The 14,647-nt window shown below is 37.7% G+C and overlaps 1 protein-coding gene across 1 annotated transcript; it reads left to right on the top strand.

The window, feature by feature from the left end:
* The first annotated feature begins 4,274 nt into the window (after nt 1-4,274).
* slc38a2 (solute carrier family 38 member 2) lies at nt 4,275-13,023 on the top strand. Its single transcript, XM_066667330.1, has 16 exons — nt 4,275-4,545; nt 6,020-6,139; nt 6,279-6,360; nt 6,533-6,648; nt 8,144-8,217; nt 8,308-8,400; nt 8,709-8,784; nt 9,279-9,361; nt 9,468-9,526; nt 9,794-9,922; nt 10,030-10,109; nt 10,250-10,350; nt 10,768-10,892; nt 11,534-11,678; nt 11,845-11,942; nt 12,178-13,023. Exons 2-16 carry the CDS (start codon nt 6,021-6,023, stop codon nt 12,289-12,291), a joined length of 1,494 nt encoding a protein of 497 aa, XP_066523427.1. The 5' UTR covers nt 4,275-4,545; nt 6,020; the 3' UTR covers nt 12,292-13,023.
* Nucleotides 13,024-14,647: the final 1,624 nt, after the last annotated feature.

Below are 14,647 nucleotides of genomic sequence, written 5' to 3'. Positions count from 1 at the left end.
GGAAATCTTTGGAAACAAGAGTTTTTAATTCTAGTAAATTTTGGTGCCTACCATATGGAACTACTGAACTGGTGGCCTTAGCAGAGAAATATTGTTTTTTTCCCATTCAGATGTAAATATCTAAAGGTTTATCCTTGGCTTGGGTAAACAATATCATGCCAAACCCAAACACACACACCAAAAAAAATTCTTCTATGAGATGTCAAAATATAGACATATTCCATTTGTATTGAAAAAGCCCAGTGTCTCTTTGACTCCAAGCTAATTATTCAATTTCTATTTACATTCCAAGCTATTTCTTGGTAAAAGCAATGTTCTAATTCAGGCATGAAAATGAACATGAAACAGTCCAAAGTTCCTCAAAATAAAAATCATGAAAGCCTTTAGTATTGGGCTAATTTTCTGTATACTGAGCATAAGACACCTTTATGTTTGTAGAGATTACATCATAAAACTCTCAAAAGCCCAGTGTACTCTCCATCTAAAGTGATTAATTTCTGTACAAGGCAAAGTTCTTCACTGACTGTAATATTTTTAAACATTGGATTTACACCATACAACAGCTGTATACACTTTAACTCTTTTTAAACTCCTCTGTATATGTTGTGTTGTCTTTACAAGAAGAAGTGTGTGCAAATGTATCTATCTAAGCTTGGTCTCTTTTTCAAAGACAGCAGCGTGCAACCCTTAGGTCAAGAGGTGTCAATGCTTCAAAAGACTTCCGTGTGCTGTGCTTTCTAAACTGAAAAACAGACCTGTGTGCAGTGAACAGCTAGACTATGAAGTCGGTTAAAGTTAATGTGTCTGAAGGGAATAATACTTGTGTTTGTGTTTGAAATGTCCATATATCTAAGTATGAAAAATTGTAAATAATTATCAATATTTATTTGTGATTGTTGTTTAAAAACGTGGCCTTAAATTGTATGTCTGTGGGTGTTTGTGTTCATTTCTGACTAATTCAAGTGAAGAAAGTAAAAATCTTTACACAAACTCTGATCTGCAGGCTTACAGTAATGCAGTAATAGTAATGCGTGACCTAATTTCCAAAGTAAATAAACTAATTTCAGATTTAGAACAATTTATTATGTTAAGTATTTTTAGAATTTTCACGTGTACAGAAATAACCTTTTATAAAGTTAATTATTAAAGTTATTAAAGTTAATAATAAAGTTATTATTATTGTTGTCATTATAAATGATCTGCATTGATATGTGTTTGGTGTAGAAAATATTTTCTTTCAATTGTGTGTGTGTGTGTGTGTGTGTGTGTGTGTGTGTGTTTGTGTGTGTGTGTGTATGTGTGTGTTTGTGTGTGTGTGTGTATGTGTGTTTGCACATGCATGGATGCATGTCCATTTCACCAAATGCCTGCAGGGTTTGCTGTTCTTGACCTTAGACAGCTAATATAGCAATCTATTGGACTAAGCCTACAAATGGCTCTGCAAGTCCAATAGTTTGCTCTATTAGCTCAGTTTCAGGTAGCATTATTTTTTGCGTTTAGTGACAATAATGTCCACTGTGGTTGGTTGATGTGGTAGAGTGGTAATACCATTTGCTGACATGGGTTCAATTCCTGGTCTGGACAACCAGTCTGTGCTACACCAATAAGACTCCTAACAATGCATTTACCTACCTGTAACACCTGTAACCTTGTACTTTGCTCTGGATAAGAGCGTCTGCCAAAATTACATAAATGTCAATGTAAAGCATGACGGTTTCTCAAACAGTATGGTCACAAATAGGTTTGTGGCCTTTATGCACAGACTTCCCCCCCAAGTCTCTAAATGTGTTCATGATATTAGGAAATGTACATGGTGAAAGGCGAGCAACATCCCATCCTCGCATGCAAAACTAAGCCTTGTGCATGTTCCTTTTACAATCTTATTTTCACCTGATTATAGTGTAGTGCTTCAGAACAGTTCCATTGTCCCCACTTTTTTGGAGTTTGTTGCAGGCATCAAATAATCTTTTCATGGTATTTACCGAACACAATCAAGTTGGTCTGAGAGAACATTGGAAATCTTTTCTTTGAAGTAAAAGAAAATTTTCAGTTGGGGATTATAATTTTATGAAGGTATATAAATGCATATTGTTTTTGTATGATTGATCCACACTTTTGAACAGAAATGTCTATGAAAAAGCCAAGATGTAATTTGATATAGATATAGATAACTACAATGGCAGTTATCTATATCATTGTCAGTATGAAGGCAAAAATAGATAATGTGATTTGTCCCCTATTAACTTTGAGAAACTTTAAACATGTGCCAGTGAAAGTTAGTTGAAAGCTAAATATTTTGGGTTTACAATGTAACATCAACAAAATTTTGTCACTGAATACATTTTGTCATTTTTCACACAGTGAAGAAATGAAAAAAAAAATTGTGTGTTGATCCTGGTCTACATATAGAGTCTGTGTGCAGCCTGGGGCCCCTGGCCCGGTTCAATAGGTCAGACATTCTCTCCATGGCTCCTCTATTGTCCCCTGAGCCATGCTGCCTCGCCTGGCCTGTGAACTGAGGCAGGGCATGAAAGCCAACAGTAGCCCTTAAGCCTTGGGTAATGCAGGTCCGAGTGGAGTCCCTCTCAGCTCACCACCACTTCTGGCGGGTGGATTTGGGTTCAGGCAGCGAGAGAGGACGGCTCTCTGTCTGGAGGTGCTCACGCGAATGATATGTTTAAAGGGAAGGAAAAACAGGTCAAAAGCAACCTTGCTGACTCCCCTTTGGTCCACTTCACTCAACATACTACATACGATGTACCTTATACATACAGATACAAACTCTTTTAAAGACATGCCAGAATCTGTTCACAAATAGCCATTAGTGGAATATCTCAGGCCTACAGTCCACCTAGACTGCACTTTAGGGTTTTCCTGCTCCTGTTTCAGCTCCAGAAAGACTTGATGATAAACTGATGAAATGGCAGGGAAAGTAGGTCCTGAAGAAATATGAAATTGTGTCAAGTTGAAGCTGAAAACACTGTCCTGCAGTGTTCAAATACCTCTGCATATGGTTATTAGCACCAAGGGCTTGGCATTAATCAAGGACATGGAAATAATATGTGGAAAATATGAGGCGTACTTGCATACCTTACAAAGGACAACATCAAATCCCAAATATAGCCTTTTTTTAAACAGATCATTTAAGCTCATTTAGATGATTCTACTTCCAGGAATTTCTTGCAGAATAGTCCATTCACTTGCAAGTGATACAACATTATTTTGTAATAGCTAACACTTAGTGTCTAACAATCTCCTAACCTATGACTCCTGTGCATATATGACACATTAGTCTGTGTTAAGTTTGATTATGTGAGAATATATTGCAACCGACAAGTCAATGAAAGAGATTTCCTCCATTTTTCAAGTTCCAGGTTTGATGACAGGCCTCTCTTAATTTGTTTTCTTTTAAGGATTTGTTTAAAATTCATTGTTGGTTGCTGTTGAATTCCAGTAGACGGTGTGTCTTTTCCTGGTTCCTGGGTTGATATCACAATAGAAAGGTCCTAAAGAGGTGACTGATGACATACACATATGACATCTTTCTTTAGAGATCTAAATACATTTCAGCTCTGTGCTCTCCAAATTTTCAAATTTATAGTTCTACAAAGGGAACTTTGAGCGATACCGTATCACATTTGGTTCCATGTTTTTTGAGAGATGTTTGGGGAAAGAAAACTTTTTAAATGTTAAAAAAAAAATTCACTCGGATCATAAGGTTTTTTTTTTATCAATTTAAATGTTGTTAGCAAAAATGTTTATTTATGGAACCAAAATTGGTTCTTCTATGCCATCACTTAAATAAACTTTTATAACATCAAGTTATTTTTGGAGTGTAAACTAGAGTTAGATTCCTGACGAGTCATTGTATGAGACTCTTAACATTATATTAGCCTACAAATGTACCATGGCTAAAGGTTGTAAGCCCTTAATGTAAACTGTTTTGATCGTGTCTTTTTCATCAGTTGTATCAGACTGAATGTCTGCATAGAAGTGATTTAAGCATCATTCCAAGTCATATAAACGTGTGATTTGGGTCAGGTTTGTGGGGAAAAAATTATGTTTTTTAAAGACAAAAAGACGGCAAGTGGTCAGATTAATAAACAGATAAAAGCCTGCCTCCAATGTGAAGAAAGCGGAACGTCGACCACTCATTGTTTGTATACAATAAGCGTCACCATGAGGAAACTCCTCCCTATGAGCTGATGCAACCGCATCGAGGGGTATAAACCGGGGAAGGAAGTGCTCTTACACGGCATTTCTCTCCATCGCACCGACACACACGCCGCCTCTCACTGCGGAGAAACCGGCCTTTACATTTCACCTCGGTTTTTTTTAGCCTCCGTGTTGAACGGTTATTTATTATATATTTATGATAGTGTTCTCGGTTTAGAGCCGTTTTTCTCTGTCTTTGAGCCGCTGCGTGTTAAGGATCAACGCCTATTGATTGTTTATCATTGATTACTGGAAATTTCCATATACACAGGAAGCGCTGTAACAGCCACCAAGGAAAGGATTCATTCAAATCTTAATACATTTTCAGAGGTAAGAAGGTCTTCATTCCCTTGATTTTCTTCATTTTTTATTTATTTATCTATATCCCCCTCCCCAAACACACATACACACGGTATAACCAGGTCTTTTTTTCGTGAAGATAGCTAAATTAACGAATGAATGTACTGTACATTGTTGAATGAAGGTGTCAGGGCGGGCGACGCATTCATATTCCAGACCACAGTTCACCTCAGTCCACCACCAGACTTTAAAAAAGGAGGGGGCTAACAACCGACAGAACACGGATAAATTGTTGAGGAGAACATAGAGAATATTCACCTCAGTGTCCTTTAAATAGATCGGACTTAACCCTCAGGAAACCGGCAACCCAGGAATAAATGAATTAATTTAATAAATGATTGAAAAGATGCCGCAGTCTCGTGACTTGCATTTATATTAAAGCTGAAATAAAATAGGTTAATATAATACATAAGTAATTCGGTTAAAAATAAAAGAAAACATGCGTTTAATGACTGGTTCGCAGTTTTAAGCGGGCTGATGTAACGGCTTTTTCCTGTTGGGCGGAGATAGAGACTGAAGATGCTGCTGTTCGAAATGCGGCCTCAACACGTGCCTTTGTTTCCCTTAGTTATACACACACCATACTTTATGTGCTGACTTTTTTTAACACCTTTTTCATTTACCTGATATGTCCCATCCACACTAGTGTCACTGACACACTTTCATTAGGTCTATAATTATTCTTAAATATGATGTCTATATATAGTTAGAAATTCTCACGCGTGTTAGGAGGGGGTAGATATTATATTTAAATATCTGTGGGGCATGTGTTCGTTTATTTAGTGGTACTAGGCTCGAAAAAAATTTTTCAGGTGAATAATCATGACACATTGACTCGCCTTGGACTAATTGATAACGACATCTCTGTGTGCGTATGAATAATGGTATGGCCATGACCGTGAGTGTTATATGACTATTGGTGTGTGTGTGTGAGAGAGAGAGAGAGAGAGACGTGGGGTGGTCAGTTATTGTGTGTGTAGGTCTGTCTATGTGTGGACAGCTGCTTGTAGGAATTTTCCACTGCCTTCACTCGAACAGCTCCGCGGTGACGTAGTCAGCCCCCCTCCCCCTCCTCAGGCAGGCGCGGCAAGTCACGTGACCCTCCCCTCCCACCACGTCTCGAGTCTTCGGCCACTGTAACGACGATCATGAAGATCATAAAAAAAAGGGACTCATTTAAAAATCGTATCGAAAGAGTGCCTTATATAGTTTAGCCTGTATTATCAACAATGTCTTAATTTATAAGTCCTGATATCTGCCCTAAACAGCAATGGGCTAAACTTAAATTACGCATAAACCCACTGGCTGTAAAATGACAACAACAATTACCGGGCTAACACTTTTCAAGACTTTGGAAGAAATTAATCACTGTCATAATACTGGTTAGAAAAATCACAATGAGCTGTTAAAAAACCCTGTTGTTTTCCCCCGCATTTCTTTGCAGAATGAGCAAAACTGGCAAAGAGATGAGCCGTTTCAACATTTCGCCAGATGAAGACAGCAGCTGCAGTTCTAACAGCAATGATTACCCAGCTTACCCCACCAAGAATGCCGCCATCAATAGGTAACATAACTTGCCTTTATTACTGCTGCATGGTGGAAATAGAGCTCTGTCACATCCTGCTGCTATTACATTTAAATTATTATACACTGACATTTACTTGCACACAGTATAACGTAATAATGTCTATTTCTACTTGCAGTACTACTTTTCCAGATGTTGATCCTGAGAGTCAGAACTTTCTTCCGAATTATCTTGGAAAGAAGAAATATGAAGCAGAATATGTGAGTGTCTCATTAACTAAGACCAGCAACTAGGGATAAACATCCAAATGTATTGAAATGCAATTTAATGCAGGGAAAAGTCAATTATCAGTTTTGAATGAAATGCTCCTCTTTACCAGTAACATTTAAAGAGGCAGGTTTTAATCTGTTTTCTTTTTTTTTTTTTCATCAGCACCCTGGCACAGCCTCATTTGGGATGTCTGTCTTCAACCTGGGAAACGCCATCATGGGCAGTGGAATCCTTGGCTTGTCATATGCCATGGCTAATACTGGCATTGCCCTCTTTGTGTAAGTGCCCTTTAGGATGTTTTGGCTCATGTTCTTTCAGGGCTGAAGTCTTATATCTGGAATTCGAATTTTTACACTAGTATAGCTTGTTTTAAAACCAGATTTGAGGCACAGGTTCCTGCGGCAGTTTCTGACGGCGGTGGCACTTAAGTGGTCAGAACAGTCTGTCAGTGACATTGTCCATTGTTTTGGTATTATAATTAATTCATTGATATAAATGAATGCTGCAGTTTGTCCCAGTTGCACAGCTGAGTTCAGCTTATCTGCATTAGTTGACTTAACTCTTGTAGAGTGAATGGCTGTGTGGCACTCCTATAGCAGGCCATATTAGTGTGTGTTTACTAATATTCGTGGATGTGTATGTGTATAATGATACAGGGAGTGTACATTCAGGACTCAAATGTCAAGTCACATGCAGACAGGCCAAGCCTCTTAGCAACAACACTAATGCCCTTGCAGGCAAGCCAGGACTTCCGTCAGTTATATAAAGGATGTGGGTGTGTGTATTCAGCCATTTGACGGGGAAATATATCTTTGATGGTATTGACTAAACAAAATCTGTTGAAGAGGCCCCTTGAAATTGCTGTTAATGGTTGACAAATGTTTTTTAAAAAGTACAATCTTAGTAGAGAGGATTTAAGAAAGGAACATTTATGCATTATTTATTTTCCCACTGCCATGTATATATTCCTAAGTGTGCACAATAACATCAGGATCTTACTACATTCATATTTGAACAGTAATCCAAACCTATATATCATGATGCATTTATTGTACTCTTTGAAGAAGGGTGGTGAGGCATTTGCAGGCTACTGCTAAACAAATAAATATATTGCTCTGTTAGGGTAATTTGTTCCTAATTTCCATTTGTTTGTAATAGTTGTTTATATATCATAATTTGCAGATGTGTGTGTTAAAAATATCAGGCATCAGCCCTCAAACTCCACTGAGATGTGTGTCCCTATTTTTGTCTATTGATCTCACAATGCTTGTGCTGTACCCTGTGTTAATTGTGAAGGTTGTATTGAAGGTTAAATAGGTACTTGAATCAGACATCAGCTGGAGACCAAGGAGGACAGATTAGACTGTGAAGCATTTTCCACATATAACCTCAAAGAAAATCTTAAATGCCTCTAACTGAGTTCTTTGTGTTTAAAATGTTACAGTACTGAAAATGTAGATGATAATCCAGTTGTAAGGAAGCTGTTGTGGATTTGACACATTTACCTGTGCTTGTTAGGATTGTGATAATTGAGCTTCACCTCAGTGTCGCATAACCACACTGCATCACTCACCCACTCCACACATAAGTGCACAAGCGCAGACTCACAGCAGCTTGTTCAAGTTTTACCTGAAATTTTTGCCTGTTCAGAGAATTACACTGCTGTTCTCGGCAAAAGAGAATATCTGCGACTGGCAAAAATAGCAGCAGCAATATGTGTAATATTGCAAAGTGAGCATAATTTATAGTGTGATTCTTTGCTCTCTCTGATAGAATTTTGCTGGTAGCAGTGTCCATATTCTCTCTCTACTCTGTGCATCTGCTGCTGAAGACTGCCAATGAAGGAGGTAAGCAACAAATTCTCCCTCTATTTTGCTTTTGTATATTAAATCACATATGAATTAGATTTTAATGGTGTATCATTTGTCCACTTCCAGGCTCCATGGTCTATGAGCAGTTGGGTTACAAGGCATTTGGCTTGCCAGGGAAACTTGCAGCAACTTGCTCCATCACCATGCAGAATTTTGGAGGTAAGATAACGCTGCATTTCCACTGGGTCTCTTATAAATTATGTATGAGTTCTGACGCAGATAGCCTTTGTCAAACAGTATAGGATTCATTTTAAGCAGGCTTTTTTAGATTTTAAATTTTAAATACATAGAATACAGAGTTGATTTTAATGCAATGCCTTAAAGTTTTAGAAACAGTTCTGTGTGTTAAGTTTGGTCTCTATTTAAAGCCATTTCTAGTATTATTAGCCCTCGTGGATTAGGGGATTTAGGGTTTTGTCTGCAAAGGTACAGTATGTTCTAATCTCTGATCGCTTGTATTATTTCAGCCATGTCCAGCTATCTCTACATTGTGAAATATGAGTTACCGATTGTTATCAAAGCATTCCTAGAAGACAGTGATGGGTAAGTTATTTGTTTTCATTTAATATCTATCTAAATGTGAGGGGAATTTAACCCTTTAAATATGGTTGCAGGTCTTTTTACTAGTGCATGCCTTTGGAGCATTGATATTTTAGTACAGTGAGGATTTTAAAACCTGGTTTCCATTAGTGTTTTTTGTGGGTGGGGGGGGGGGGGGTAAATTGTTCCTTTGTGCTGCAGGCAGGCTGAGAGTAGACGTAGTTCAAGTGCTCAGTCAAAGAGTTCTTTTTAGAAAGACTTGGGCCACACAAAGCTGCAGCTTGTGATGACCTAATGCATGAAAGCTATCTCATTAAACATTCAGAACGCAGAGTTCCCAGTTAATTCAACTCTGCCTTTAATCTCTGAGTCCACTGCATTTTCTGTTAAAAAAAATTTAACTTATGAGGAGCCCTATTAATTAATCCCTTGTGTTATGATATGATTTGTATTATAATGTCACCAGTGCAGATGCCTTATGTTACAATTTCTTTCAGGGCATGGTACACCAATGGAGACTACTTGGTGCTGATTGTGTCTGTCCTAATTATTTTACCACTCTCGCTGCTGAAAAATCTGGGTGAGTGTCCAAATAGCATGAAAGGGAAATTTCAAGATAAATGATGTAAAAGCTTCAGTCCGAAACTAACTAATATAACTTATTTTGTGTTTCATTTTCACTACAGGCTACCTTGGTTACACAAGTGGATTATCGTTATTGTGCATGGTTTTCTTTCTAATTGTGGTAAGTTAATAGATTTGATCCTTGATTCCTACATTTTGCATCATGAGATGAAAGTAGATTTGAAACCTAGAAGGGCAGCGTGTATTTGCAAGCTCATAGGATAACAGTAGAGCTGTTGCTGCTCTGAATAAGGACAGAATGTAGATAGGCAGCTCATTTAAATTTGTTTCAGCTTGGACCAAGGAGAAAATGAATGTTTACAAGGGCTTTAAAAATGTAAATGAGACAGCTACACTTGTAGTCCCTACTACTTGGTTTGTTCTTCAGGTGATCTACAAGACGTTTCAGATCCCCTGCCCACTGGCACTGGACATCATCAACATGACAGTGAACAACACAGTGGCACACGTCAACAGTTCCGTCTGCACGCCCAAGTACTTTGTCTTCAACTCACAGGTACAGATTAAGAGGCTATTGCAATACGAAAGGCGGTTTCAGTTTTCTGTGTTGGACAAGTGTAATTATAATGTAAAAAATAAATTTTTTGTACCCTTTTCCTTTAGACAGTATATGCTGTGCCCATTCTCACCTTCGCTTTCGTGTGCCACCCTGCCATTTTGCCCATGTATGAGGAGCTCAAGGAGTAAGTCCAATTAGACATTTTGCAAATAAATAAATAAATGGATACAGATCAAATCACAGCTACAGATATTACAGTAGACTTTTCCACAAAAAAATTATTTTAAATGCTTTTTACTTTAGCATCTCCTCCTTTGTCCACAGCCGTTCCCGAAAGAAGATGCAGGGTGTTGCCAATGTGTCCTTTCTGGCCATGTTTGTCATGTATCTGTTGGCTGCTCTCTTTGGCTACTTGACCTTTAATGGTAAGCCTTTGATAACAATTATAAAAGTTCACTATAATCTTTTCTTATTTATGAATAAAGCAACATTCAAGGGGAAAAGAAACTTAGATTCTCTGTTGGAGCAGATAAACAGGAGGTATGTGAGGTGGTAAGCAGTCCCTCCACTGGGCTGAGCTCTTATGTAAGGCCCGAGAAAGAAAAAAGAAACTCACAGCTGTCCCCTGCGTTGTTTGTCATGGCAAGAATTTATCATCACATGTTTGCAGATGTTCTTGGCCTGTGAGTGAAAATATTGTGCAAGCCGGGGCCTCCCCCTGGACAGTACAGAATTTGGTTAAAGCTGGGTTGTGATAAACACTGACTAGAGATTATAGGTCAGGTCATAGTTAATGCATACTATCTCATCATGTAATCATAAAATGTGCTTATAATTTACAGATGCAGTTGAGTCCGAACTTCTTCATACATATTCCAAGGTTTACAAATTCGATGTTGTGCTGCTGATTGTGCGTCTAGCTGTGCTGACTGCTGTGACGCTTACTGTACCTGTGGTCCTCTTTCCTGTGAGTATAACTGCTCAATAATTTTACACTCGCATAATAGTGTGAAGTGATATCTAAGGTACAGTACAGCGCTGCAATTTCGCTGCTGGACTAAATTTAAGGCATCATATGCTTTCAGAAGCACTAGACAATCATATATTATCACAAAGTCCTAACTCACTTCAAACTGGAAATTTATGTTATGTGTTTTTGGTTTGGTTCCCATTTTAAATGTAAAAAGATTATTATTAGTGGTGTTGTTATTTTATCTTATTTTTATTGACGTATTTATTTTTTATGCTGCTTTATATTTGTGAGAAATCTAAAACTAAAAAAGAATTGGGGGAAAAAACAACATCCCTAGTAAAACCTAGTATAGCCCTAACACTACACCTTAGCCCTCTATCCCAACAAGAATTTAGACCCCATACCCCTAGGCAAAATGAAGAAATAATAGCTAAGTGGCAGGGGCAAGGGATTAAATTGGATTCACCCTCACCTTCAGCAGAAAAAGAGAACATAATATCCCATAATATCTGTCTAACAGTGTAAATTCAAAGCTTTGACAACGTTTAGCACTATACAAATGTGTGCAAGCTGCATGAGAGATGGCACAAATTTCTAAGCTTTGAAGCTAATTTTTTTTTACTTTGGTATTTCAGATCCGTACCTCAGTGAACCATCTTTTGGGAGCCTCTAAAGAGTTTAGCTGGATCCGCCACACTTTCATCACTGCCTGCCTGCTAGCCGTTGTCAACTTGCTTGTCATCTTTGTCCCGTCCATCAGGGATATCTTTGGATTCATTGGTAAGCTTAAGTACAGTTCAAAGAATAATGATAATTTAAAAGGAAAATGACAAATTACTTACATTTTCTAAAAAATCATTAATATTTCACATGTGAAACAACACAGTGTAGAAAGTATTCAACAGTATATGAAAACAAAGCTAACATGGCTTTCATTCTTTTGCAGGTGCTTCTGCTGCTGCTATGCTGATCTTCATCCTGCCCTCTGCTTTCTATATCAAACTGGTAAAGAAGGAGTCCATGATGTCTCTACAGAAGATAGGGGTAAGAAGAATGTTTGACTCACAATAAAGACAAAGAAATTAGCAATAACTAACAAATAAAATAAAGTTTATGAAGATTAAAAAAGTGTTTCAACTACTTTTTTGTGCACAAAGCCAAAAAAAAAATTATTAACATTACATTTTAATATTGCATATATTAAGCTGTATAAAGTGTGTCCAATGACGTTATTCAGTAGCATGTTGAAATAATTTCATCTTCTTTCTTTTTGCTACAGGCAGCATTGTTTCTCACCTGTGGTTTCCTTGTCATGTTTGGAAGCATGACGCTGATTATCCTGGACTGGATCCACAATGCTACTAGTCCAGTGCCCAAAGGTGATGGCCACTAAGTGTCATGGTGCCAGCATAAGAGAGAGAGGCAGGTCAGACTCATCTCCTGTGGCTCCAAACTCGTCAGTTCTCTGATTTTGAAAAAAAAAAAAAAAAATGCTCTACCACCAACTCAGAGCAAAGACCTAAATACCATTCTGAGAGAATGTGCAGAACTTTGTACAGTATGCTGTTAGACCACAAAGATGGTGATTTCTTTTCTTATACTTTTGTTGCTGTGATAAGTTTATAATTTGTATCTGCTTTTCTGCTTGTGTCTTTATTTGTTTTGTAGTCCTGGTGCAGTTGAAACACATGCCAGTTTCACAAGAACTGCAAATATCTTACAGCTGAGCAGTTGAGAGCTCAGTGCAAAGTTGATACTTCACAGCATTCAGGTTTCACTATTCTGACTTGGAACCAAAACTCAACCAGCTCCAAGCCACCACACACAAAGATGTGGCTACAAGAATTTACTTTACTTGAGGCTAAATGCCTAGCTTTTCCGATTTCTCTTTTTTACCTTTGCCAAAAATTTTTCTTATTGGTTTGTATATTGAAAAGCACTTAGAATTCAGCACACGTGATCTTTGTCAGCTCAGACATTACTACACTGCTTTGAGAGTATTGGTTACAATGTCATTTTCACTGTAGTACTTTAGTCAACTTTACCTGTAAAAACTTACTTAACTCTTAGCTCTTAATAAAACACATTCGTAGTGGTTTACCTGAGTTTATGGTTAGTGAAACAGCAGAAAGAATTTACTGTAATGAACACTGTAATCTTATTTGAGAACTAGACAAGTCTGACAGCAATAACCTCTTTGCTCCAAAGGCAAGACAGAAAGTTAGATTGCTGTCCTTCTATCAATTAGAAGGAACCAAAGTTTTTCTTTAGGGAAGAATGCAATTTCGTTTTAACCACGTACAGTGGTTGTATAGTATTGATGATGATTGATTACATTGACATCTTGTATACTTTTTGATGGCAGTGCCTCATGTTGATAAAATTACGGTACGTTATAACTTCCCAGGAGGAGCAGCGGAGGGTGAAGAAATTTTCAGTGTTTGTACGACTTGACTTGCCATCTCAGTGTTAGCCATTGGCAGCTTAACAATTTTTTGCTCATTCACCTAAGGAGAGAGTGAGGGAAATGGAAGGGGTTCAGAAAAAATGTCAAGTGAATAGACATTTGTATTGTCACGTCCACTGTTCGGTCTGTCATGAGCCCGTTGAGTAATATGGCCGTCTCCAAGCGGTCTTTATACACACACACACACACTAGTAAAACCTCACTGTGCTTCCAATCGCTAACCTCATGTGTCATCTAAAATGTTATTGTCCAACACTTATTTATGTAAGAACATCAATGTAATTTAATCTATTTTACTATATTTATATATTGTAAATATTTGTATATAGCAACCAAGTTAAAATGTATATATCTATATATATAAGCGTTCTTTTTTTTTTCCAGATATGTTCAATTTGTGTAAACTATGAAATCAAGCCTAGTGATTGTTCTTATACGTTTATTGCCCACTGGTGTCGGGTACGGACTTCCTTTAGATTGGTTACAGGTTTCCCTCCACCACTGGATAGAAGTAAATTGAGAGACTGCATTTGGAGTGGTTTCCTGAGGAGAGCACAAGAGTACCCACCTTGTTCTAGCAACTTGTTGGTTGACTGTGTCATGTGTCTACTTTACACTATTACTCATCTGCTGTAGTTAAATGAGAGGGCTAGGAGAGCAACTCCCAAGGCCAGTCCTACAAGTGCTACACTCTTGTTTCAATGAAACACTATGTATATCATGTAATGTTCAATAAAGTATACAGATAACCCTAGTTGAGTTTTGTTTGTGTCTTGGTTTTATGGGAACTGAATAGACTGAAATAACTCGCAGGTCTTTAATAAGTAAATGTTGTAAAACCACAGCTTGTACTTTGAAGGAACCACATGAATAAAGGTAGAACATTCTCAAGGCCTGAAGTCTGACTAGCACTTTAATCAGAACATAGTTATTAGGGCGGTGTGTGTGTGTGTGTGTGTATGATGGAATCAGATTTGTGCCAAAAAGAATCGCACGAAAAGAATAAATGCATAACTTACAAACAAAATATCCAGCTCAGATGTTTGTGTTGCATGAGAGATATACACAGGACAAACACCTTGTATCTACACTAATTGTCCATTTTAGCAGCTCCACTGACCATGCATGAGCACTTTAGTTCTACAAAAAAAAAAATTGTCTAAAAAATTTCTTTCACCACTTTCATCAATGATCATGACCCGCAAAAGACCACCACAGAGCAGATATGATTTGGGTGGTGGACCATTCTTCTCTATGGTCTGTAGAACTGATAAAATGGACA

This window comes from Hoplias malabaricus, chromosome 4 (genome assembly GCF_029633855.1).
Source record: "Hoplias malabaricus isolate fHopMal1 chromosome 4, fHopMal1.hap1, whole genome shotgun sequence".
Lineage (NCBI taxonomy): Eukaryota > Metazoa > Chordata > Actinopteri > Characiformes > Erythrinidae > Hoplias > Hoplias malabaricus.
This window is presented reverse-complemented; position numbering and strand designations above follow the sequence as displayed.